General features: G+C 40.8%; 1 protein-coding gene across 1 annotated transcript in view; it reads left to right on the top strand.

The window, feature by feature from the left end:
- RSRC1 (arginine/serine-rich coiled-coil 1) overlaps positions 1 to 14,989 on the top strand; it is a 171,298-nt gene extending 156,309 nt beyond the window's left edge. The window contains exons 7-9 of the mRNA XM_010584955.1: positions 12,496 to 12,602; positions 13,525 to 13,671; positions 14,518 to 14,989. Of these exons, the coding sequence (XP_010583257.1) occupies positions 12,496 to 12,602; positions 13,525 to 13,671; positions 14,518 to 14,610 (347 nt within the window). The 3' untranslated portion in view covers positions 14,611 to 14,989. The remainder of the gene's footprint in view (positions 1 to 12,495; positions 12,603 to 13,524; positions 13,672 to 14,517) is intronic.
- Positions 14,990 to 27,050: the final 12,061 nt, after the last annotated feature.

The following is a 27,050-nucleotide window of genomic DNA, read 5'->3' on the forward strand; positions in this document are numbered from 1 at the left end:
CAAGGGCTTTAGGAGACTCCGTGTGCCTGCGGATGCGGGAGGCTCGCCCTGCCCCATCAGCCTGGCATCTCTGAGCGAGCATTCCACCCGCTCCTTACTCTGCTGCAAAAAATTAATGATTATTTTAACTTAAATATGTGCATACTATATAATCTCTCATGTGCTTATTGAACTGTACCGAAGGACTAATCATTAGTGTACGAACAGCTGCTTTCATTCTTTTTCTGTGTCGATACGGCGTGATGGAGATGGATCCAAGTGGTTTCTGCTCTGGTCCTGTGCTTGCTGTGGGGTGCTGTCTCCCGACGTTTGTGAGGCTGTCTGAAAAATTACAGTGGAAAATTATCCGTATGTTAAAGGGATACTTCTTAAAAGTTGTGTATCATTTAAGATCATTTAGCTATTTTAGCCATTTAGTTCTAAGGAACACGCTTGATAATTAAACATTATGAAATAGAGAGCTAGAAAGCAGGAACAGTCAAATATATCAGTAAGGGTACCGTAACTGTAGTCTGATTTTGTGTTATAATGTATACTTAGAGGAGTAATTGAATACATTGCTCAATGTAAATGAGAAATGGCTCTGTGGACTTTAAATGAATTAATTATTTGCAGTCAGAAGAGCCTTATCTTTTTGATTTAGACTACAATCCCACAGAAACATACGCATTTCCTCTAAGTTCATGTGTAAGTCATCACACCGAATTTACAAGAAATACATACGTTCAAAGCATCAAACATCTAAATATTTGCTAGTTATTATTTTTAAGGCTATATTCCTGTTCTCCAAAGTAATTGCCATAAAGTTGTGTCGTTCGTTTTATTTAAGTATTTTTCTTCACTGGAAAAAGATAAGTTATTAAAGTCAAGGAAAAAATCCAGACACTCAGTAAACATGTAGGATGAGTGAAATACAGACTAAATTAATGACATTTAAGATGACATACATAATTATAACAGAGAGGTCAGGGTAGGTGGCAGCTTTCCCAAGTATATAGAGTGTCAGAAAAATCCCCACAGTACACATTTTAATTGAGTTATGTTTACTTTCCTTCACATTGAAGCATTAAGGTATTACCCCATTGCTGGGCCTGTGTTCCTATAATTTAACATGGCAAAATTCCCAGATCTACATTTTGACAGTAAAACCACATCATGCGTAGGCTCCTTCCAGCAATGAAATACCACTTTGTAGTTGTCTCCAAATCATCAGTTTCTTTTCCAATTTAAACAAAAATACATTTAATACACGGGGTAAATAAATTTTACAAGGGTGAGGATGAATTGAACGCTATTTTTGAAATGCGAGAAATGCGTGAAAAATGAAAGAAGCCAACAGATGTGACAGAAACAAACAAAACTATACAGCAAAGGGCAAATAAATGGTAAATAGAGTGCGCGGTGTCAAATGCTTAGTCCTGTCTGTCCCGAGCTCCAGACCTCCCCGAGCTGGGTAGGTGGCCAGTGCCGGGGCTTCCCTGGACAAGGGAGCAGGCGCAGAGGAAACCCCTTGCCCAAGTAACCCACCACACGCCCTCCCTTTGAAGATTTTTGCTGACTAAAACAAAAAAATTGAGTTGTACAGTCAGCCACTTAGGTTTCAGGTTTTCTTGGGCTGAGGCTGGCTTAAAGGACTCGTGCCAACAGCAACAGAGAGCTAGAGGGACGCTTTACCCTGTCTCGATCAGTACCCAGGCCTTTTTCCATCAGGAGAGAGGCCTTTGGGGGCTCCAGGTACTGGGACATGGGGAAAATTCCTTTACTACACATATTCCCCAGAGAAGGAATTTATTCTAATTGTTTTCTCCAATAGCAATTGTAAGAAAAGGGTTTTTTTCCCTTTTTTTTTAGTCTTTGATTTGCCTCCAGCCCATCCTAGTTTGCCAGCATCCCTCCCCAGGCTTCTCCAGTTGCACTTAAATATAGCTCAGGGCGCATGCAGGGTGCACGTGGGGTAAACGGACCCCGCGGCAATACCTAGGCTGGCTGCTGGTACGCGGGGTTGGTTCTACTTACTTGGTAACGTTGTCTGCTGTGTAAAAAGGGACATGAAGGGGAAAAAAAGATCGTTTGTGACTTGGGAAGGCTCCGTCCTCGAAGTGCGTGAAAGGGATTAGCTGAATTAGAGGTTTGGAGCAGAGAAATACTCTTAAAGAATATAAAAAGAAAGGGTAACCAAATCTGAAATCCATTCCTGCTCTTCTTTATTTTGGCATCTTGTTTAGTGATGTACTTGTTAGCGGAGAGGTTTGAGCCCGTGCGTTATCCCCGTGGCCCTATTCCGAGCTGTGTCTAGAAGGGAGCACGTTTGTGTGTGTGTGCGCAAATGCACATGTACCTTCGTGCACACACACACCAAAACCGCACCTTTGCATTAAAACAAATCAAACGCTTGGAAATTAAGGGAAAAAAACAGAATCAAGCATTATGACTTTTAAGTGGATAATTTTCCTCAGGTCTCTGCCTCAGTCAGTGTTGTTTCATTTTAGACAGTCTTTAGTTAATAGGAACTATTAATTGTTTTATATTCTCATTATTCAATATGCAGATCTGTACTTTATTTGACTGTAGCTATTCAAACCTCATCTTAAAAGCAGCATTATGAATTTCTTCACGGGCTGTTCTGGGGGCTCATCACTACAGGATCTCAATGTGTCACAAACATTAATGCTTTTATCCTCACAACAGCCTGGTGAGGTGAGTATGATTAATTCTAGGGTTTTAAGAAGAGAGCAGAGACAGAATTATAACGGGGTTTCAGCTTTGGAGAACTTTAAAAGCAGAACATTGTCTTCAGCATACTTAATTTTGCATTTTATGTACCCAAACTCGGCTCCCGTTTACTTCAGTTGCCACACGTGATTTGTTTGGTACGTCAGCCTGGCCAGACCCTGTATTTCCCGCAGAAAACGGGCAGGGTGGTTAACAGCCATGCTGTGATTCTTCCCGTGAGATGGAGGAAAAGTCTGGTATTGGACACCGTTCTTCAGGGCACATTAACTGCAATTAACGTTACCAGCTCTCCCTCCATCCCCATCTCTTTTGCCACGCATTTTCCCATTTGTGCAACATGCCTGTTTCTCCTGGCTTTTTCATTTCCACTTGGCATGGTTTCATCCCTACTTCAGGAGCTGCGGAGAGCTCCAGAGAAACAGACGCCTGGCTCTGTTAAACCGTCTTCACCATCACCTGGAGCAGCAGCAACATTTAAAGTCTGAGGGGTTTAAGCCTGTAGACGCATGTTGAACATAACAAACCGTGCAAAGTTGTGTATATTGAGCCTATCTTCAGTCTTTTGGGGCTGAAAAATAAGAAATCTTGGTAAAGCAGGAGTAAACAGGATTTCCAAGTGTTATGGTTTGACTAAATGAGGGTGGATTTTGACTAGAAGGGCAAAAGCAGTAACTTAATTTTTAGAAGTCAAGTTTGCCAATAACTGGCGAATCAATGCCGTCTCACTGTGTCTTCCTAAACAGCTAGACTGAAATCTTCTGCAAGACATGAAGCGTGGGGTAGATAGGAGCACAGAAGACTTTCACCCAAAACATTTCAGGTTCAAGCAACTCAAAGCAGGATCTTTAAGCAGAACGGGTTAGGCAGTCTTCACTACAAGTATTGTTATCGGGGCAGTGTATAATCTATATATATAAAAAAGAAGTCTTAAGCAATGGCTTAACAGGTCATCGATACGGATTTAGAATAATCTTTTGCAAGTGGGCTCTGCAAGGCCTCGCAAAAACTTTGGCTAAGGTATTTTTGGTATCTCAAATTTTATTTTCTACCAAACTTGGGAGAAAAAATAGGAATGTCTTTGGCTAGAAGAACGTTTGGGATTGGGGTATCATCGTAGGCCAAGGTAATCAGCCTGGGTAGCAGCATTCCCGTTCTGGGAACAGCCTGCCTTGCTGCCTTCCTTTGGTTTGGGTCATGTTTGCTTTGTGGGTTGTTTTTTTTTCATGAAGCAAGTCTCTGAAAACTGTTTCAGGATTTGTAGTGTTACAAGTTGCATCAGAGGCAGATTGATAGAGTGGGGATAACGGAAAGAGTCTAAATCACAAAATACATTAATTTATTTGGCCGGCTGCAGTTTACATATTACAGCCGCATCCATATTCACGCCCGTACCTCTGCGCTACCTACTTCAAAGTGAGAAAGTAAGTAGAAAGAGCATCGTACTGATGGTTTTACTGGATTATGTGTGTTTTGCTGCCCATGCTGTTTCGGGCAGCGTTTGTGCCAGCACCGAGACCGTTCAGTGCTTTGCTGGCTGCCGGCATCGTAAAGAAGCAAGTTAGAGCATCTCTGTGTGGAGCCCGTGTCTGTGTTCGCCAGAAAAAAGGGATGAATTAAGGAGCCTGTGAAGCTAGGGGAGACCGTTCCTTTGGTTAAATTTAACAGAAATTGTATCCGTTTGCTTAAACCACAATCCCTTGTGTGGAGTCTTTTATTTTCTGTTAAAAAATGGGTTTTTGTTGATCTCTGTGGCCGTGCCAACATTACATGTGTACTTACTGCATGTCAGATGGGTATTTATCTGAGAGACCAGAGTGAATCTATGGGATAAGCATGACACTTAACTCAGAATTGTCTTGTTTATGCTGGCTAAGGCCTAGATGAAATGGGATTTTAAATACATGTATCATATTTTATTGGTGCTAGACAGATGTTTAGCTGGTGTGAATGGCATTATTTCATGTACCAGCTAAAGGCCTGGCCCAGGAAAGAAGCAGAAAAATAATTAAAAACAAACAAACAACAATTTGCTAATCTACATTTCATTTTTCCTTTAGCCACTTCAATTGTACTCAGTGTTTGAGGGCAACCAGAGGTGGTTGTAGCTGCTGTGCATTTCCCCTGATGTGTTACTGAGAATCAATATATGGACTGGAATAAAAGCATGGAAGTTACCGTTACTGACACTGAGCATCATGGTGGCACCGTGTGTCAGTGTGTGATACCATGGGACTGTTAAAATACACATATTAAATACTGCATCTTGGAAAGACTCTCTGGATGTTAGCACATGCTATAACATACAATAGAAAAAAAAAACAAACCCTGGGCACATGCAATTGCCTGTCTTCAGCTTTCAGCATCACTTTTTGAAGTGTAAACAAAAAACGGTCCATGCAAAAGCCTGAGCACCTGCAAAGTTTCAGCCCTGCTGTCCTACATGTCGTACAGTGTGCCTCATCCACAGCCCAAGTTCAGCTACTAATCTTATTTCCACCGTGGCCTGCAATACACCCATTTTTTTTCTGTACATCCAGTGTGCAATAACGTTTTACTGTTATTTCTGTACAGTTGAATCCCTGTATATAGTGGGGTGTGGCACGATACAGAAATACTTTTATTTATCTGAGTGTGTATAATAGATACGTGTATAGGTTTAACATAGACAAATTGTTATATATTATACGTATATGTAATATATACACTTGTTAGTTTGTACATACAATATAGAGGTTATTTGGGATGGGGATATATAAAAGATAGAAGAACCCAGTAATTGCCTTTAAGATCAGAGCACAAAGCATTACCTTGGATTTTACAAGGCCAGCGAGCAACAAAAGAGCAGTAATTTATGAGCTCAGCGTAAAAGAATAGCATAATTGCATTAAAAATTAATGCTAATGAACACTAAAATGGGGAAGGTGGTTATGATGAAAGTTTGTATTCATCTTCCCTGGTTTGAATGATGGCTAGTGGCTTGATTAATGGCTTAATTTCTATCAATTAGCGGGGAAAAATCTCCTACGAGACAAGGGTAAATTGAGCATTGAATTACATATCTTGCTTTTGTGTGCTGAGAAAAAAGAGCGGCGTATCTCTGATATTAGCCACAGTGACAAATGCGGTGTGCCCTGCTCTGGCTGCGCCGGCTCTCCCGGCGGGCTGCTGGCGTGCGGTTCTGGGGCGGTGGGGGGCGGCCGGCAGACGGCCAGCCAGCTCACCGGCCCCCCGAGCCCGCGCGCTGCCGGCCCCGGCCGGGGTTTCTTTTGCCCCCTCTACTCAGGGGAGGAAAATATTCGGCAATCTTAAGTATATTAGGGCTGGTTCCTGCCACTTTGCTACCCGAGTTTGACTTTTTCCCAGAATTTTTTAAAAAATACCCCAAAAGGCCTCAAACTGTGAGTGAATGGAGGAACTAGCACGCGTGTGAGAAGCGCAAGGGTGGAGGTAACCTGTGTGCAGGTTAAATGCATGGCTAGAGTAGAAATCCAAAGGTTCTTAAATTGCTTAAATTAAATGTTCTTAAATTCAGAACTCGATTGCTAAAGTTTCCTGTCGTCTCTTCTGCTTGATTTTATACCAAATACTTCCATTCTTTTTAAAGAAAAAGCTATTAGTGTCCAGACTTGTTTTAAAATACTGTGAAAGCTAAGTTATCATTATAATGCATTAAAATAGCAAACAGTAAGTACTGCAGTACTCTCTCTAGTAAGTACTAGGGTACTTAGAACATGCTATTTTAAGACATCATAATTTTAGTACCAGAGTACTTGCAATTAAGCTTGAAGAATGCAAATTAACAATACAAACTTTCTCTGGCCACGGTTGCTCATTTTGGAGTGTGTTTTATTGTGCCTGCGACTTTGGCTGGAAGAAGTTATTTCTTTGGAGATCTCAACAGCTAGGAAATAGTGTGGCCAAGTGTTGAAACGGCGCTTCGACTCAGCTAAGGGGATCCGGAAGCGTTGGAGGCATCAAGCAGTTTTTATCGTGACTTAAAGTCGTTAGAGGGAAGAGGTAGTTTTGAAACTAATCCCCACTCCCCCTCCGGCCGCACGTCGGCGGGCACCCCGGCAGGGATGCTCGGCTCGCAGCATCTTCGGGGCTCAATCATCTGCAATTTTCCGAACGCCTCAGACAAAGGCGGGGATGCGGCCGGCGTTGTGCGTGGCGGTGCCTCCCTCTAATGGCCCCGCGGAGACCGGGCTGCTCGCCGGGCTGCTCAGCAACCCAGGTGGCAAACCGGGGGTGAGGTAGCCTTCATCCCTGGGGGGGATCCCACCGCCTCCAAGGGTTTCACCTGGCTCGAGCCGGGCAGGGGGAGAAGGGCCTCGGAACATGAAAGCTGGCCAGAGTAGTTCATTTCTTAGCCGATTCGCTCCGGTTTTCCGTAAGACGGTTGTACCGGGCTGGCGGGTGCAGGAGGTCTCGCCTCTGAGGGTCTCGCCAGCCCCGAGGTGGCTGCTGAAGGCACCAGCGAGGTTGTCCGCGCAGCTCGGCCGGTGAGCCCGGGCATCCTTGCTCGGACGCCGGGAACGGCGTCGGGACTTGAGGTCACGCTCCGCAAATACCTGCGGGCTCCGGCGTGCGCGCCTGGGTCGGGTTATGGTTCATAACCCCCGTTAGCCGTTGCTAATCGTCTCCTGCAGGGAGAAAAGATTTGAGGGGGGAGAAAACCCCCTAAAAACCAGAGCTCCGAGTTTTGTAAAGTCTAGAGGTGACAAAAATGAAGTGAATCCCACCCATCCTGCTGGATTTTCCCTCCTCCTCCTGGTGCTTTCATTTTGTTTAATAGAAATATTTCAGTGCAGTGCACTGTAGAAGACAGTATGTCTTAGAGCCGTGTAGATTTTTGTCTGTCCTGCTGCAAATTGTCTAGATTAAAACTTCATTTTCCTTTGAATATCTCAGTTTGTGCAGCTTAAGTAAAAATAGGCAGCAATTAAAAAGCACCAGGCATGTGAAAAACCATGGTTCTGTTGAAAAAACACAGTTCTATAATGCAGTTGTTACTGTATCCATACAGTTGTATATATACAGTTGTACAAAAATTGTAGGGTATCACCTAAGCTAACCCTAAAGAAACTGGGATGAAGGGGCAAATATTTTCCTCTCTAGTTGGTTTGTTTAGTCTGGTATCTATTTGTGTTTTCATCTTTTAATCCTCAACTCATAAACAAAAGAGCAGAAAAAATAGCAACTTTTTCCTGTAAGTATTTCAAAGCATGGTACTTAAACTGTATTACATTTTAAATGGGTCAGTGAAATTAACCAGCTCTATCCCTTTAAATATAAGTAGTAAAATATGAAGAAACATACATTCTGAGGAATATTTTAGGTGTATTATGTCATTGCTTTGATTCTTAAGTTAGACCCGCTTGAAAGAAAACTCTTTAGGTGAGGGCATGGGTTCATTTTCATGGTCAGGATTATAGATTAGCAATGAATCCAGTAAGCATTACAAATTTACGCCTAAAGATTATACAAGAATATTTAAAATATGTTTTTATTTAATGGGTCATTCACAAGATATTAGTTGTTTAATGCATCTGTTTCAACGCTTGTTAAATTCCTAGCAGGCTTCATCACCAGTTTTGTCTTTAAAAATAAGCGAAGAAATGGGAATATTTTATGTAGACCTTGCAGGCAAGTTACTTTTTCTTTTATCCGATTCTCTGGTGTTTCTAATTATTGTGTGTGTGAAATTTTGGGGTGGCATCTGAAGGATTAATACACATTTTATTTCTAAAGTGACATTTCAAATTATGGTTAATACAGATGAATGCAATATGAAAATAGCAGCTATAAAAGATGTCTGTGTATGTATATATATTTATATATACATGGGGAGATGTGAATAGATGTAAATATAGATGGGAAGTGTAAAATACCAAATCATCTCTGAAGGACAGCATTCCCAGTTAAATCCTCCGTGGCCGGCGTAACCGGGGCAAAAATCCTTAGATTACTATAAAATTGCATTAACTACACGTTCCCTGACTAGCATCAGTTTTAGGGTAAGGGGCATAAATAGGCATGTTTTTAAGCCGGGGGGTGTGCTGGGGGGGTGCAGGGCCGGGTGCAGGCTGCCCCCCCGGCTCCCCGTGGGGGGGTTCCCCCAGCCCCGCTGCTGCACGGTATCGCCACGGCCGAGCGTCAGCGGGAAAGCGCTGGTGACAGGAACGGTAATTGTGACTGCTGCTAGAATGGCCTTTTCATAAAAAACAGCCTCAACAAGCCCTCACACAAGATTTAGTTTCTTTTTTTCGCTATAACACGGTAAAAAGACTTGCTGTGCAATGAGTTAGTATTGATTTTTTTTTTTTGTCTGTAGCCTCTTAGCTTTCTGACTCCATTATTTTTGATTTTACTATGAAATACATATCCTTTCTACTGACATCTGACAAACAACATATGGAAGTCGTTTTATCTACCAATAATGTGTTTGTCAAAAAAATCATACGCTAATGGGTTATGCTTCCTCCAGTCCATTTTCCCCAAGTTAATGTCACTGATGTAATTCTAAACATTTAGTGATTTTTGCCCCCTTAATAATTTGTCATTCCCATAGGTTTGTACAAGATTCATGTAAGATAGTGTAACAGGCTGGGAACTGACCGTAGGTTTTGTGAAATAAGTGTTAAGCAACTGATTTTAAATCTACGTTCACCTGCCTTTCTCCGATACCTGGTTTTAATACTGTCACTACCAGGTACACTTCGCTCCTTTATTTACCTTCAGACCAGATGTACCCAAGAGCTTGATGAATTACGATTCCCTCTCCCTAGTAGGGCATTAGTATATTTGTTTTTATACTTCCTATGGGATCCTTAGGAATCTTTTTTAAAAAAGAAGACTTTAGCAGCAAGGCAACAGAACTTCTAAACACAAGCTTAATTGTAAGCAAGTGATTTTTTTCCTTCTAAATTCAAAAGAATCAGGCTTAAAGATGTACTCATGCACTTTGCTGTAGTGCAGCTCTTGCCCTCAGCCTTGCCAGAGCAGAAGCTTTACTGAGGCTCCACAAAACCCTCCCAGGGGTGCACAGCCGGGCGTGCGAGGAACCAGCGCGTCTCGGACCATGTCCCTCCCGGTTATCACCCTCTCTCCAGCTGAGGACAGCCTTGCTTCCCCGGCAGGTTTTGGCACACTGTTTCCCACAGTGGTGCAAACCTCGTGCTTGGCTTCAGTGAAGTTATTAAAACAACAGTCAGGTAGGAGTTCACTGGCTGAAGCAGTCAGAGCGCTGCAAGCAGTTATCCAGACTCAGCAATCAGTATATTTGACTTTCTGCACATTCAGCATATGCAGAAATAGTTAGCGTGTTCCTGATTTTTCTGTTCCTCATATCCATAGAGACTAAACAATATTCCCAAATACTTTTTAAGCAACGGGGCAGATTCTTGTTCACTGCTTGAAAGTTACAGCTCTTCCTATCTTTTGTCTGCCTTACCTATTTTATAAATACTGCTCACAGCAAAAACTGTCCGCTACTCCCTGATACAGTGCCTCGACCATTTCAGGCTGGCCCCAATGTACTGTGTATAAAGCAAATGGTATTCATAAGTAAGTAAGATGAAGACAAATTGGTTAAAATTTTAAACGAAAAGTGTGCATTTAGCAGAATGAATTCAAGGTTTGCTTGTCACCGCAGTAAGGAAGATTGACTGAGCTGTGAATCTGAAGAAGCAGAAAATGAAACAGACAGTAAAGCAAATATTTTTGTGTGAGATGTACCCTAATGAACAAGCCATACTACCCAGGACTGAAAACAAAAGTTTTGTGGTACAACCTGTTGGTAAAAAATGAAGTTGTTAATTTAGTATGTGCACATCCATCCCAGGAATATTTCTGAGCTGCAATTAGTTTATTTGCTTATGTGAAGCTCTGCTTACTTGTCATTAATAGACTGAAATGTGTTTTCAGTGGTTAGTCATTGCGAATGCAAGTTGCATTTATTTTTTTTTCTTGCACAAAATAGTATTTTGCAGTGTATGTGTATATCTAGATGAATTTGGATTTAGAATTTTGTATACAGGGAAAGAATTTGGTACTTCTGAGTTTCTGAATAATTCTGCAAGCTCTTTTGGTCTGCAAGCACTTTTCCTGACTTTAAATATACTTTGGTTTCTTTAGAACAAGAAATGTCATCTTTTATACATATATATGTAGGTACTACAAATATATAATTACAATTACTCTTTTATTTAGATCTGGGTTTATATAGTGTTTAAAGGATTCTTGTGTATTCATGAAATATTTAATCAAACTTCAGGTACCTGAAAAAATAGCACTGTTCTATCCTAGGTTGCTTTTTCCTCATCTTTTTTGGCAATCTCCTTTTTACTTTGTCACTCAAGACCACGATTCTGTGACTCATGAGCTCACCTCCTTGGTACCGGATCACTCAGCCACGCAGAGGCACGGGCGGACACAGTTGCACTTCCAAGCTATCCAGAAAAAGTCGGAGTTTATGCTGATAATTGTTAGCAGGCAGCTGGCCTCTGAACTCTGGCTGGTGCAGATACACCTGCTCTGACATCAAGCCCACCAGTACAAAACCTTTTAAAAACAAATTTGAGCTCGAAGAGAGTTTGCACCAGCTCAGCCTGTGCATGATGTTGCTGCCGCATTGTAAGTCTGGCAGCAAAGTTTTGGAGATGATGTCCTGTTTTGTTAGACTGTGGCACAAGCGTGAGCTTTCACCTTCCAAGTGAGCTGGTTTAATCACTTAGCTTTTGGCAAAGGGAGTAATGCCAGACTGCACAAGAGGCACGGGGGAGAGAGAAGTCGGACCATCCTGTTGGCAACTTAGATCAATGTAGCCGTAATATGAAACTTCACTGTCATCCATCAGTAGTTTCATTTTTAAAAAGAAGTATATCTTGCATTATGAATGCTCTTCACTTCCTACCGTTCTAATCTATCCAGAAGATTGTCTGGTTGAGCACTGAAAGAACTAGCAAAGCCTACCTGAGAGCACCCCAGCTACGTGTTTAGTGTAGCTCATACCAAGGTTGGCAGGAGCTGCTCTTCTTTATCGGAACATCACTGGGAGCTGCATTCACTTCGTCAAAATAAAATCTCAGCCTGGGATTCAAAAGTATCTTGTGAAATACAAGTGCACTGTAAGACCCCACAGTACAATAAAGAAGCAATTTTGCTCATTTGATTAAACAGCTGCAATTTTGTCACCTGAACACACAATATTTAGTGTGTATGTTAGGAACATTTTATTACCAGATTCCAAGATATTTTGTTTTGTCAAATTCACCTAACGATGTAACTCTTAATGCCAAACTTAGCTTGTCATGAGGAGAACACAGGTGATGGCACATCTCTCGGAACATCGGCAGCTGAAGCCAAATTCACCTCCATACAAGCAGAAGTAGTTTCACTGCAACATACAGATGGTACTCCACTGAGTTGTCTGCACTGTCCCCGAATCCTTAACTTCTCCAGGAAATCCTCATGCCATAAATCTAGCAGTTATCCTGCAAGGACATCTCTAGCAAATTCTTAAGTTAGCATCTTGAATGATATCATACGTTGAACAATAATGGCCAACTCACTGTTGTTATTTTTACTAAAAGAGAGACTTTTTCTTTGTAACAGAGTATTTTAGGCTGCATTACAAGTTGGGTTGTTGATTTTTTTTTTCTGGTATGTACTGCTGTAAAACATATTCAAGACATTGCTTAGACACGGCATTTATCATAGGCTTACACTAATGTATACTGACATTACACCTTCTCTTTGTAGACCAAGCCACCCTATTAGAGCAAGTGAAACGAGTAAAAGAAATTGAAGCTATTGAAAGTGACTCCTTTGTTCCACAGACATTCAGATCAAGTAAAGAAGTCAAAAAGGTAAGTTTTCAATATCCTTTCTTGGTGCGTAATCCTTTCAAAGTCAGGTGGAAGCTGCGCTATTAATACAGTTGCCACTGATGAAAGAGCATCAATGTTGACAATCTTAAATCCCACCAACGACTCTCCTATGTTCTTGGTGTGGTGTTCAAAGAAGAATACATTTAAATGTGTAAGAATTTCAATGAAATCAGCTGTTTTGACAGTATATTCTACCTATGTTGAGCAACTCCAATTTTTAAAAATTCTTTTAAAACCACGAAGAATTTTTTTTAGGAAAAGCAGAAGAATTAAATCCAAAAGTAATCAGGCATTTACACTTTAATTAAAGGTAGAGAGCACTATTTTTAATTCTGCTTAACTGAAGCCAGACTTTAAGACCATATTTACTCCCTGAAACAGAACGGCATTGTTTTCAGACAGCTTTCCAAACACTGAATGGGAGACATCCAGGTTTCCAAATTTTACCTGCGTTCTGACTGCCAGGTCTTCTAGGGAACTTGGACACTTTTGTCTTTGGAAGTATGCAAGCAAAGGTTTTGTTCAGTTTTTCCACCTGACAGTGAGGTGCTTTGAATTATGAGTTTGTTTCCCCAAGAACATGCATTTTCTTGCCTTTTCAGAAGTCTCTGAGAAGTTCATGCAGCTTCTTCAGAAAGTGATCCAAAACCCCAAAGCTACAGTTTTGCAAGCTCTCTCATTGCCTTTGGCAATACCTTTTTTTTTTTTTTTCACTTCATGTGTTTAGTCTGGACCTTAGTCCATGTCCAGTGTGTCCTGCTAAGCACGCTGAGAGGGATTTGCATGAGGATCCTTTCATGGGCACGTGTTGCAATGGGAAGAAAGTGGAGCGCTCAGTTAAGATACTGCCATGTTTGGGAGTTTGAGGATAAAATATTCAGATGTGTTTCCTTCTTTTTAGACACTAGAGCCTACTGAACTACAGTATGAACCTGTAACTATCGGAGCAGGAACTGCTGATGCATCTGCTCCTGAAAAAGAACCACCACCTGCCAATATTCCTACTGCCATCAAATATCAAGATGATAATTCTTTAGCACATCCAAATGTAAGTGTGCCCGTATTTACTTTCTCTTTAGAACAAGACAGCCCATTGAATGAGAGCAGGTTCATGTGACCTAACAACCATTTTGCTGCGCTGCTCATCAAATAATCTGTGGTCTGAAGACCGTTAGCTAATGGGCCACTCACTGGCTCAAAAAGGGTCACACTCCTTGCATCATCCAACAGAGAATAATTACAAAAGAAGAAGTTCACCAGTGATGTGGTTTTAGAGTTACAAACAAATTTTATAACAAAGTAGCATACTAATTTAATGCAGGGGAATTTAAGATCCTGTTCGTATAAAAATCCCTGTTCAAAAAAAATTCAGGAAAAATTGCTTTTGGTTTGTTTAGTGGGAAACCTGGTGGAAGACTCAGAATTTGCCCACCTTGCCAAATTGTACAGCTTTAAATACATGTCAAACTTAAGATAATTTTAAATCATTGTGGCTAAACTTATGCAAATTCCTTTGTGAGCACTTGTAAGTAGAAATAGGAGTACTTACAGTAGAGTTTTTTTAAGAATTAGCAAGTTAAAAATGTCTTGCAGTAAATGAACTAATGCAAGTTCTGTAAAATGAACATTGCTAACAAAGATCAAGACCTGTACAATATGACAAAGTTGCTGTTTCAGGAGGAGACTGAAATTGAAATGTCTTGGCTTTCCAATTATGAAAAGTCTCTACCTTTACTAATGTATTTCTATCACCTTTGTATTTTAACACCCTTACGCAGCTGGGCCTTTTCTTTGGCCACTGAAATAGTCACCACATATTTCAACAGATTATAACAAATAAAGAGGAAGTTAATGAGTTGTGCCTGCTTTTCTTCCTCTCCCCCTTGTCTCTCAGCTGTTTATCGAGAAGGCGGAAGCAGAAGAGAAGTGGTTTCAGAGGCTGATTGCTCTTCGACAAGAAAGGCTGATGGGCAGTCCGGTGGCCTGAGCAAACTGCTGCGACCATCGCATACCAGTTCTCCACGAATGCTAAGAAATCCTACCATTAAATTGTTTTATTTTTCTTTTTTGAGGGGATTTTAATACTCGGTATGAGTTGCACAGAGAATAAATATTTCATCTGAATAAACAAGAATGTTCTGTCCTCCATTTTTCTCCTGAACTTATTGCTGGGTGACTTGTATCACTGAGCTACCTGCCGTAGATGGGAAGGCTATCAGAGCAGTGTAATTTTCATTTTTTGTACTGAATTCCTCTGGGGTGCAAAAAACCTGACAGCCCAAGGAGACTTAATTTTATATCTCCCAATCAAAAAAATATATATAACTGTGTAGCAGTTTAAAGATAAATGTAAAAATAAGACTGTCAAAGTTCAGATTTACCAGCGCTCAGACAGTAGGAGCACAAGCGATACCACCCATGGCCATTACATCTGCTGCAGCTGGAGGAGGATTCAGTGCAAATGATATCGCTGTTATCTCTCCTTCCCTCCATTCTGTGTTGCAGGAGCAGCTTTTGAATCCCAAACATCTGTGGACAGTCTCCTTGCTGAGGGGCTCTTCTAAATTGATGTGTTTGTCCGCCTGCTCCAACCTTAGCCTGGTTCCTCACTTCTGGTGGGCTTGAGTGGAAAGAAATGTTTTACATTTCCTCGAATGCCTACCCACTACTGCTAGCACCTGGGAGTAGATGTAAGGAAAAACTTAGGTTACCCTTTTAAAGAAAATTATAAAGTTTTCAGCAGGTTTCAAGAAATATTATTTTCTGACCAATTTTAAGCACATTAAAATGTTCAATAATCTGGAAAAGACAGCTTTCTTTGAACTCTTAATGGGAAATAATATAAATATTATTATGCATAATGGTACAGACCTTTGTCGAACAAGACTAATGGCATTCCTATTTCTGTATAGAGCGATTGTTTTTAGGCTATGAAGCTTCCATTTGTCCAGGTGTGACTTTAAAATAATGAAAGATTAGTCCTATTTGAACATATCAAATTTAGCCTGAGTATACTCAAAAAAATAAATCTGTCCATCATCCAACTAAATGCCAGAGATCAACCAAATAAAACACAAAAGTATTTCTTCTGAGGTACCTAGCAAATCTGTGAGAAAACTATTACATCAGTAGAAAACTAAACTGAGCCCTCCCACCTCTGGACATACCTCATTGGAAATTACCTGCATCAGCTTTCCTGTGTGAGTGAAAAAATTCATAAGGCTTTTTTTCACTGTTATTTTTCCTTGTTCTCAGATCTGTGGTGGAAAAAAAAAATGGAGGATGATTCTGGAAATGTTCTTTGGTTGTCTTTTTTTTTTTTTTTTTTTTAGATCTGATGTAAAAGGAAAATTATTAAATTTGCATTCTAACACATTTTTCTTTTTCTTTATGAACAGTGTTAGTTTTACTTGGTCCTGCATTAAAATGGCTATCTGTGTTTCAAGGCTACCTTGTCTGCAACAAAAAATGGGAAAAAAAATTGTTTCCCTTGTTTCATTTCAGCATTTTCAAATGGTAAATATTTGTCATTGTTCTGTCTCCTAATCTCCTTCTGTGTTTCTTTCATAGTAAATAAAAACTACTTGATCTCCATGTAAGGTACAGGTGTAAATTCCTCTTTTTCACGCATTATGTTGGATTATTTTGGTATTTTTATTGGATACAAACCAATTCCTTTTATGTAATTTGCAAACCTATAGGATATTAAAAAATTCAGCAAACTGGTCTGTTATAAGTAAGTAAGAATTAGTAGTAGTAATAGGGCGTACCTGCTATTGCTCATCAATGAACAACTAAATTTGTCCAACAAGTCCATGCTGGACGAGAATTGTGAGCAAGATCCGTAAAGAAAATGGAAATAGCATTTAGATAATCTGAACTGAATAGAAATACGTATTGAAATATGCCAAACATAAGTTAAAACACAGAGCAAATCATTATAGAGTTTATTTTTATAGTTCCAGTTGCAGATTAGTGATCAGCATAACCAATAAATGATTACTCAGAACTCTGTAGTTTTCATAAAATACGTGACTTGTTTATTGCCCTGGTGCCTCTGTGGAGACAGTTCCTTGAAGAAGAGGGTTTTTCTGTTTTAGGCCCTATATGCTGTCACCCTATCTCAATTCCTGCTTTGAACAGTCATTATGCATACTTGAAGTTTATGAAGTTACTGGGTTTGGGAGGTGAAGGAATTGTCAGGATGGAGTTTTTATCTAGATAGCATCTGTTACAAATTAGGAAACTTGCTGTCCTTGTTGTTACAAACCTGCGATTCACCCAATACAGATTCCTAAAGATGCCTACAGCAAGTCAGTGATGCTCAAGTGTGTGTCCTGGAGGTGAGGGATCACGTGGAGCTGACTAGCGACCTTAGCAGTGCCAGATGTTGTGTCTTGCAAGTGAATTTTAATCTTCTTGTGGATCCCTCGTTGGGTATGGCTAGGCTGGATATTCAAAACGCCAATCATTTGAGATGTGAGTGGCCTTTTGCATGATTCACTGCCAGGGCGGCTCAGTGCTTTCCGAAGCTGAGCCTTATCGAAGGGGCGCTGAATCAGTGCTCTGCCTTGCCGAGAACCTGCCATCGCTGATTCCGCAGCTTAAGCCTTCAGCAAAAATAGATGCTGTTCCACTGCGTTTGCCCCTGTAGAGTAAAATAAAGGTTGTATGAGGCCAACCCATTGGGTTGTAAGTGTAAATGTTTAGACTGCGGCACTCTTGATTCAAATTCTGTAAACTATTTTGTTATTTTGCTTTTACTTGAATAGCATCCTGTGATATTCATTTTCCTGTCAAAGGTAGGCAGGTATTGGAGTATCAGAAATAAAATACGGAAGAAGGCAGCAACTTCGCAAATAAACTTCACTCTGTAACCAGCTATGCACAACTAAAGAGAATTTTGACAAACTTACTGCTTAAAATTATTCTACAAGGTTGGGACACATTATAAATGGGTTGTAGTCAAATACATGTGCACTCCACCATTCCATGTGTGGGGCCTTTTTGCTTGCGGAAAAGATAGCATGTGTTGCCTAATCAGCCAGATACAAATTTAATTAACTATGTCGTAATGTGGACATGAAACCCCTATCAGTGTGTGCAAATTAATCACCACTAACCTAGAAAAATGCATTGCTGACTCTCAATCCATGCTTCTCCTGATCCAAAAAAGAGTGACACCTTTCAAAAATAATCCTACTTTCTTAGTTACTTTGCTTCTAAGGTCTTCTGATGTTCTCAAATTTAGCATTTAGGAATCTTGCCTATGGAAAGTTTTTGTTGTTGCTGTTCTGTTTTCCACTTTTTCTGTGCTCCTGGTGAAAGGGAATGGATTCCTGGTTAAGAAAGGGAAAGAAACAGCTGTTTGTTAGTTATCCAAGTAAAACACAGGACTTTTAGTTGTGTTTTGCAGCCTGTAGAGACAGCAGTGACATGGTTTTGTCATTCAGGACTCATGACAGGGCGTCTCTGATACAATCGGCTCTAACACAAAGTTCCTTCTAATGCCAAACTACCTTAAATCTGACTCAGGCGAATGGCGTGTAGGAGTGAAAAGATAATGCTGTAACTTGAGCCATTCAGAGTTCTGGTAGTCAGCAAAGACCTCTACCCCTAGAAATTACATTAGCAAACTCATTTCACTTAGCCTGCTGAACAGCCACCGTCAATTAAAATCAAACCAGGGTGATTTTGATCTGATAACTTTTAGGTAAAATGTTCACTAGCCTTTTCTGATTTCTTGAGTCATCCAGCATCTCCGCAACTATTTTTGATTATGACAATTGCTTGAAAAGGAGCTGTGTTTAGTTTTAAAATTATTATTATCATTATTATTATTATTGTTATTATTACTGTTGTTGTTGCGACATTTTAGAACTACTTTTGCTACTAAAAGAATGGTATCTAAGAAAACACTGCCAACCAAGAGATCAAATTTTGCTGCTTCTGCTTCAGTTGCTCTGATATGCACAGGACTGGATGATCCCGAAGGCCATTTTCCCATCAGTAACCCAAAACCAACCTTCTCAGTGATTACAGTTTTCCATTTGTCACATTACAAGAAGGAAGTTATTTTTAGTGGAGATCCTTGAACTCTAGAAACCTGTTTCAGGAGAGATCAGCTTGAACCCATGACTTAATCCACATACGACTCAGGGCCGTGGCAACTCTTCAGCTTGCAGCGGTAATAAAAAGCAATGCTAGAAGTATTCTTACTCCAGAATTTAAAATATTCACCATATGTAATTTTGACTTTGTACAGCATTGCCTAATTTCTTTTTTCCTGACCGTTCCCTCCCCTCGTCTCCCTCCTTTGCTAAAGCCTAGGAAAAAAGAGTGGCAGTGGCTGGGCCGGATTACGTGACGCTGGGGAGCAAGACTTAGACACTGAGTCACTCTGGAATTGCCGCTCCAGGGTGAGATGTGACACGATATGTCTACTCTTTCTGGAAGGAAGCAGGAGTTGAAGCTGAGCCCAGAGAGGGGAGGAGGGAGCTCAGTGCTAACACCAGCGCTGAGCCGTGCTTCGTTTCCAGCCAGGCTCCCCCCCATCGAGGTGTGGACCTCGTCAGCTGGAAATGGTTATGCCACCATTAAAACCCAGGTGAAAATGAAGATCGTTGCTTGACTATCATTTTGCTTCTTCAGAAATACGATATAGACAGGGGCTGCATGGTTGCAGGGATAGTAATGACACGAGAAGCCTTTCGGCCCTTGGGCAGCATTTTTGAACGCACTATTTTGAAAAGGCTGTAGTTTAAAAGGTGTCGTCTCTGCTGAGCTGCCATGGTAAAAATCTCATTCCCACTAGATGTCTCTGCCGTCCCAGAGCAGTTGTCACACTGAACATCAGTGGCTGTCTAGAAAGGCCATAGAAATGAGATGCCTGTAGTCTGAATTTGCCTTTTTACTTCTAACCAGAGCTGGAGTCACAGCAACAAGACAGAGCAGTTTGTCTCGTAGTTTCCTGTTGCCTTACAATCTACATCTTTTCAAATAAAAAATACCACTGGAAAAGGTAAGCTCCAAATATTTACTGTCTGTGTGGTGCAGTCCCCGGGGGAGTTTATAGGAAGGAAAAGTGGACTCTTCCCTTCCCTCCTCAACAAAATTGGCTCCCCAAGGGCGTGCTGCCCCTCACTCACCAACACAGCCATGATGGGAGGGACAGGCACCTTCCTCTGGACACTGCAGGTCTCCACATCTCTGGAGGCAGCGGCTGGATTTCCATGTTACGGTTCTGAAAAGAAGGCATAAACAAATCTCATTAACTATTATTAATGGAAACCAAGTACGGCTAACATTTGTAAAAATGTCGAATTGCTTTTTTGGGTACCTTTTCAGTGAATTTCAGAGAGGTTTTTTTATAAATTATTGTCGTCTTATTTCAGTATTCATACAAGTTACAGAGCTGGGTGACTATGTGAATTGAATATATATATTTAAATAAAATATTAATGTAAATGTTATTACACGTCTACCTCTAGTTGCTTGCAGTAGAATGATGCTTTTATCTGACATTTACGAACAATTTATAACAAACTGCCTTTGCAAAAGACTCTGCACTGGGCCAGCGTTACAGACGGAATGTAATCAGCTTTGTAACAACATTGTTAAAAGGCCACTTCCAATAAAAATACGCTTAAGCCTCTGGAAATTGCACTGCATTTTTAAGCCTTCCTGTAAAAGAACTTAACTGTAAGAAGTAAGGATACCTCATTTATGCCAATACATTTTAAATGTAAATAGTAACTGCTGATCCTTACAGAACTGACTGGGGATTGAGCACTGATTGTCTGAGTCCTCTCAAATTACCTTCAACCTTGCTTCTGACATTGCTCGGCAGTACATGGAAACGCACGGCGCAGAACTGATCAGAGTCCCCAAGTGCTCTGTTACTAGTTTTTTCCAAAATAGTTCAGGAGAAGGACCTAGTTTTAATACACTGTGCTGGTTCTCAATAGTTAGGTAAACAGAGCTAAACATTTTCCTACGCTTTTGGAAGTTAGGGGTTGCAACAAATGTAATTAAAAAGTAATTGTGTAATAAAAGCTGGGATTTTTTTTCTTTAGGTGAACAGTGAAAACTCTTCTTGACAATTAAAACTGACAATTAATTCTTGCCTTACCTGCAGAACTAGTCACACTCTGAGCTGTCTAAACTTGATGTTGCGATGACTTGTGCATTTAATATTCTTGTTTTCTACAGGACTAATTTAAATATGGCTTTAATAACGTCTGCTCAACTAGCAAGATTCGTTTTTAGTTTTAGAGACAAACAGCCTAAGGCAGGCAAGACCTTTCGAATTAGTTCAATTACTTGAACAAACACAGTACTGTCCGAACTGTGGTCACAGATTTTAAACAGTGGAGAAATCTGGCTTCACCTGGTACAAACCACTTGAAACAGGAAAGCTTGTTTTTTAGTTTCCTATGGAAATTGGCTTTTGCAGGCGCTGGGTAAATCAAGCAGCTCTTGCTGCCTAGCTGATTTATAGCCCTGGGTGTGTGTTGCTATACATTTTGCATTTTTCTTTGTCTGACTGTACAGCTTGAGGCCATGGCCAAATTCTGAGCTCAATTTTGGCAATCTTCACCATTAACCTGATAAAGATTTTGCCCCGGGAATACATTTGCTGCATTTACTCCTGGTGCCAGCCGTTTGTTACTCTCCCTGGGTGTAAGAGAAATGTCCCCAGCGGGCAGCCCGGTAGAACAGGGTCCTTCTCTTGGTGCACTGGTTTGTTGTAGAGGCGTCAGTCATGTCCTGCATGTAGTGCTGCAGCCAGATGCACTGCTGAAGGAAGCTTCAAAGCAAGTGCCAAGTGGCTTTGCCCCAATCATCAAGAAAAAAACACCTCTTGGATGCCATGGTGTTGACACTAGAGTATGATTTTTTTCTCTCCCTTCAAGTGACAGAGAGAAGTTGCTAGGATTTAAGAAATAAATACTTCATCTCAGGGAAGACTGTTCAACTTCAGCATCTTCAGCGTGTATTTTTTGGTCGTTTGGCCATTGGGAATGGCAAAATGAGATAGCTGCAAATTACTGAAGTAACTCAGGAACAAAACTCTCTCTGCTCCCTAATACTTTAACATGCGCTGCCAAAGTTTTTATAAATCAATAGTTACTGTACATGATGGCAATGCAGCCCATTTAAACAAATATTATTTTTGGATCAAATCCTGGAATCAATGATAAACGCTCCCACTGGGGCCAGGTCTTGACTGTTTTTTGGTATGTTGTTTTTATAAAAATGAGAATATGTATATTTATATGCCTCAGTTTTCATTCTGCTAAACAAAAACAAAAACAGAAGGTAATGGGAAAGGTTGCAAAATTAGGGCTGATTAAAAGAAGTGCTGTTTCATGTGATGAAGAATTAAACTCAAGAATTCATTGCTACAAGGAGTAATTAAAGTAAAAAACTTAGAAACTCGCAAATGGATTATTGCTTGTATAGATGATTCGAAAAGTAACATCCAAATACTTTTAGAAAGAAACAAAAGCTTATCCTGCAGGTCTTGGAAATGCATTTGTATTACAACAATGAGACAGGCCAAGGGCAGGCTGTGTCACACACAGCTGTCGGGCACTTCCCAGTAGTTTCTTACAAAACATCTAGCCCAGGTAACTCGTAAATAAGACAATGGACACCATGCAGACTTACCAGGTAATCCAATCTGGCAATTCCTACATTGCCTAAATTGGTATTTCATAAACAGCTATTAAATAAGTAAACTAAATAAAATATTGATTTTTTTTTTTTTAAAGGGAGCAGATCGCTCACGTTTCTGTGAATCTAACAGAATATACTTCACCAGTTCTTTCAGCTGCCTCAAAGAAACACAAAAAAATCTCGTTCTTTTACTTCGCTAAAGCCTTACAGATGTGGAAGACTTCAAATATACTTGACACAACATGAGGATCTCTCTTGCAGTCTAAATGATATTTGTTGCCCTGACAACGGCACGCAAGCATTATTTATTAGTTCATACATTATTGATAATCCTCTAATTTGTGTGTGATGGGAGGAAGTTGGTCTGCGAGTAAGTTATAAATGGAAGGTTATCAACAACTTGTAGAAGTCGGTGACAATTCTATATATAGCTAGTCCCAGCGCACGCTCTGCTGATGCCACAAAACATGTTTCTTACCCGCCAGTGGTGCAAGTACAGGGTTAGGAGTCTCCTGCAGTCAATGTATAACAGTCTGGTTGGTTTTTTTTTATCAACTTCAAAGACAGAACAGTAGATTTTAAGGATATTTCCTAACTATATGCAGAGTCCAAAGAGAGTCTCAGAGTGTACACAGAAATGTTTTCCGTCACATGTTCTTGGGTGGGAGAATGGAAAATCTTGGAATAACAGTAAAAGACAGAACTCTCTCCCTATAAAAAGCAGGAATTAATCTTCCTCAGTTTGCATCTTACATAAAACATGGTTCAACTTACCTACTTAACACTGACAGTATACTTCTGAAGAGGTATTCTATGTTTCACCAGAGACAAGAACAAAAACACCTCTGGTCAACACCGAAAGATAGTTTTACTTCTGTCTTGTTCCATTTACTTCATAAGAGCAATTACCCCACTTTTAAACCATCTGACGTTTCATCAGTGTCAGACCCGGCATCTTCGAGCACCAATGAGGAGACTTGTCTCATGATCCAGATTAGATTTCAACAGAAACGTCTCCTGATAATGAACTAAGGACCATTTATTCTTTCTTTTTTTTTGGTGTCTTCTTTGTATATGCAAACCGGGTATTTCTTTTTAATGTTACTTTTTAATTTTGATATGTATTTATTTTTAAAACAAGGGAACCTTGTAATTTAGTTATATAATTACGTATTTTAAAATCTAGCTAGTAATATTGTCCTTTGCTGTACAATCTTAAAATGGGTTCTGGCTCTCATTCTCACAAACCAGTTGCTGGCTGGCACGTTGCCTATTTAAACATGTATGCAGGAATGCAATTTTCACCTCCAAGTGTTAAGCATCCCTATTGGTTAAAAATAATCCCCATAGAGAAACTGTAGCTGATGACTACCCAGATATAAAGGCAGAAATATTCCTGTATTTCTCAGCAACTGCACTAAATGTTTTCCACATATTTTAGTACATTTTACATAGCTGTGCTATTCTAAATACGTTGATCACAACCAGGATCTTTTTTCAGCGCCACTATAATTGATTTGTACTCTGGATGGAACAGAAAACATAAGCCAAAGTGAAATAGCTGTGGAAAAGAGCCACTCAGCATGAAGAGTTAAGATGAACAGAAGTGTCAGTAGAAAATATTTGGGGCAGGAACCTAAACACCTATCTTTGGAATCAAGAGAGAACAGAGAATTATAAATACCAACAAAACGTCAATATGGCAAAATGACCTTTTGTTCTAGATGAATATGTTCAACAAAGCTCTGAAGTCTGAATCAGATTTAAATAGTCATATCACCAAAATGAATAAGAATTAAGAAGGTAAATTAATTCCTAAGGGAAATCACTGTAGATCTCATTAGTTCAGGAACAAGCTACCTTAAAACTTTTAATTAAAGATAATATTTACTGCAAATGAATAAGAGTTGGCAGGTTTCAGCAGAAACCATAATCTCATTTATGCAAAGTTTTCTTATATTAAGGCAGACATCATTAATCTCATTGGAGATGCCCTCCAGACTGACAGTGCTGTAGCACCGAGGTGATTTCTTACAGAAGTCTTTTTATCTACACAAAAGAAATCTAACTCAAGCAGACACAAACCATAAGAAGGCCTGAGCAATTAGAGATATCACTCTGTGCAAATAGAGTACTGACTTTATCGTGTTAGTGAGCCTCTCATAATGAGCTCACTTCTAACGGGGCCCATCTTCCCAGTAGCAGCCAAAAAATTAACAGTAACTGGAACTCATATTGCTTAGTTATCTGCACAGTAAGCCAGCTCTGGATCTCCTCTGACTTGGAAAGAAATTTCATCATTTGGAGTTGGAGTCCACATAAAATTAATAGCAAACTGTCGATGATATGATGTACTCTGAACAGCTGTTGGAAAGCTCCATGTTTCTGTTTCATTATTTTACAGAAGAGGTTTCTTTTTACAAGGCTGAATTCATACAAAGGCTACGTGGTGCTAACTGAACTTGTAGTCTGGTTTGTATTCGTGTTCAGAAACTGTAAATAAATTCTGTAAAAAAATACCTAGTTAGGTTTTGGTAGAAGGCTGCAAACAAGTTAACCATACCGAAACAAACATTTTGAGAAGATGAAGCTCCAGGACGATAAGAATTTGCAGGATTTTGTACTTGACGCGCTAATTATGTTAAAGAAAATTCACCTTGCTGGCTTGTAGCAAGTAGTAAGTGAACATTTTAGCACACTATGTCATGGATATTAATGAACTGCTATAATAGCAAAACCCAAAGTGATCCAGGGCACCTGTCTATGAATCAAAATATAATGACAAGTGATTAATAAATGAGCACTGTATATGACCTAATCACTATGGTAAAGCTACTGCTTGTTGTGTTTCTAGTATGAATACACCCTAGCTTCAGAGGAGTTTTAGCGAGCTTTAAAATCTGCGGATTGAAAGACTAACTACAGTGCAGAGGATGATATTACTATAATGTTTGTAATATTTTTGTGTGTGGTTTGAAACAAAGCTTGAATTCTGTCTCTGAGCAATAAAAAAGTTCTTTGATAACATCATAACTGGCACAGGATTTCGTTATAAAAAGCCCCAAAGCGGCAGAGTTCACTTCCATGACTACTGCCTGATTTGTTTTATTTGCTAATCTTTCATCAGAAATGTACAAACAGTTCACAGACTTCACCTGGATAATCAATGGGTAACCCTTTTTCTGTCATGCTTCCCTGCCCACCAGTCAGTCAGTATAAACGTTTTCACTGTAACAACCGCTCAAACTTGGAGTGCATCTTAAGGCTGCAATATCACCACTTGCTAGGATCTAAAGAGAAGTCTACATCAGTAGACAGCAAAATCAATGCTCACCCGATTACTGATATTTTTCAGAAATATTGCAGGCTCAGTTCATTCATCTTTTATGGCGGTTTTCCACTTTGGGCCAAATACCAGCAGAGCTGCTTCTGCGGCTTGATGGATCTTAGTGGAACAAAGGATCTACTTTCATAAATACTCTGATGCTCTCTAATCCCACCTGGTTATCCGGGGCGCATTTTCTGTCTTTCCCATAAAAACTGGGATATTGAAAGAAATGTGAGGAGAGGAGGGAAGAGCCTTCACCTGCCTCTCGACAGCAGATGCAAGAGAGGAAACAACCCCCAGGCTCACAGCTCTGAGAAACTTTGCCGTATAGACCAGGAGAATTTTTCCAAACGCATGAACATTCTTCTCCACAATTCTCCCATTTTATGAAGAATGAAGGTGAGATTCCTATACCTCTGCTTTTTTCAAACTGTCCTCGTTCAGAAGGATGTTTATATGTAACCACAGTTCTCATACGCACCTCTGCATGTTCACAACCACTCTGCTCTTCAGCAGACCTAGATAGCTCTCCCCGGGTATTTGCTCCATTCTTTTACTGAAACCTTCCTTTCACGACCATGCCCAGCGACAGGGCTTGTTGAGGGGCTTCTCCTTTACAGCTGGTCACGGGGCTGCTTCTTCCTGCCAAGAAGACAAAGAGCTCTTTTCCCCTTTCTTTTTAACCAGTAATCCTAACCATTCTCGCTCCCAAAGCCGGTACAGTTAAGCAATACAGAATGAACTGCTGGCCAGAAGGTAACTACCGCAAAACCTCAGAAATCGAATATGCCTTCTGAGTGCTTAGCGGGTGTGGAGCGAAAGGCCATCCTCATCCACAGACGGCTGCGATGGCCACCCGCAACTGCGGCCGAATACTCTTCCTCCACCCCTTCCTCAGTTTTCCCTCACTGCTATATTTTGCTGGAACAGCTATCTATGGCTGCTTTTAGCACAGGCCGTAGATGCTTTCCACTGAGGTGCCACCGCTCAGGCAAGCTCCTGCTTCCCAGCCGCCTGGAAAGGGGACTCGGCCCTCCTCGCACACCACGGTCGCTTTATTTTACTGCCACCTACCGGAAAAAAACCACAATTATTTTTAAAATTGCCAACCGCAGGGCAAGCGGCCTGAGCACCGACCCGCAAACGCCTGACAGGAGCTGAGGTGAAGGCCGGGCCTGCTCCCCGCCGGAGCCTGCACACCCCTCCCCGAAGCCGGGCCGGGCCGGATCGGGGGCCTCGCCGGGCAAAAACGGGGCTTTCGGGAGAGGCAGCCCGAGGGGCGGCGTGGGGAGGAGCGGCGTGGGGCCCCACGCGTGGGGCTGCTCCCCGCGGGGAACCGCGCCGGGACCCGGCCCGAACCTTCTGGAGCGGGGCCGCTCGGCGGGCGCCGCCGGTTGCCACGGCAACGGCGGCGCCCA

The sequence above is a fragment of the Haliaeetus leucocephalus genome, unplaced genomic scaffold (genome assembly GCF_000737465.1).
Source record: "Haliaeetus leucocephalus isolate CR32 unplaced genomic scaffold, Haliaeetus_leucocephalus-4.0 Scaffold1014, whole genome shotgun sequence".
NCBI lineage: Eukaryota > Metazoa > Chordata > Aves > Accipitriformes > Accipitridae > Haliaeetus > Haliaeetus leucocephalus.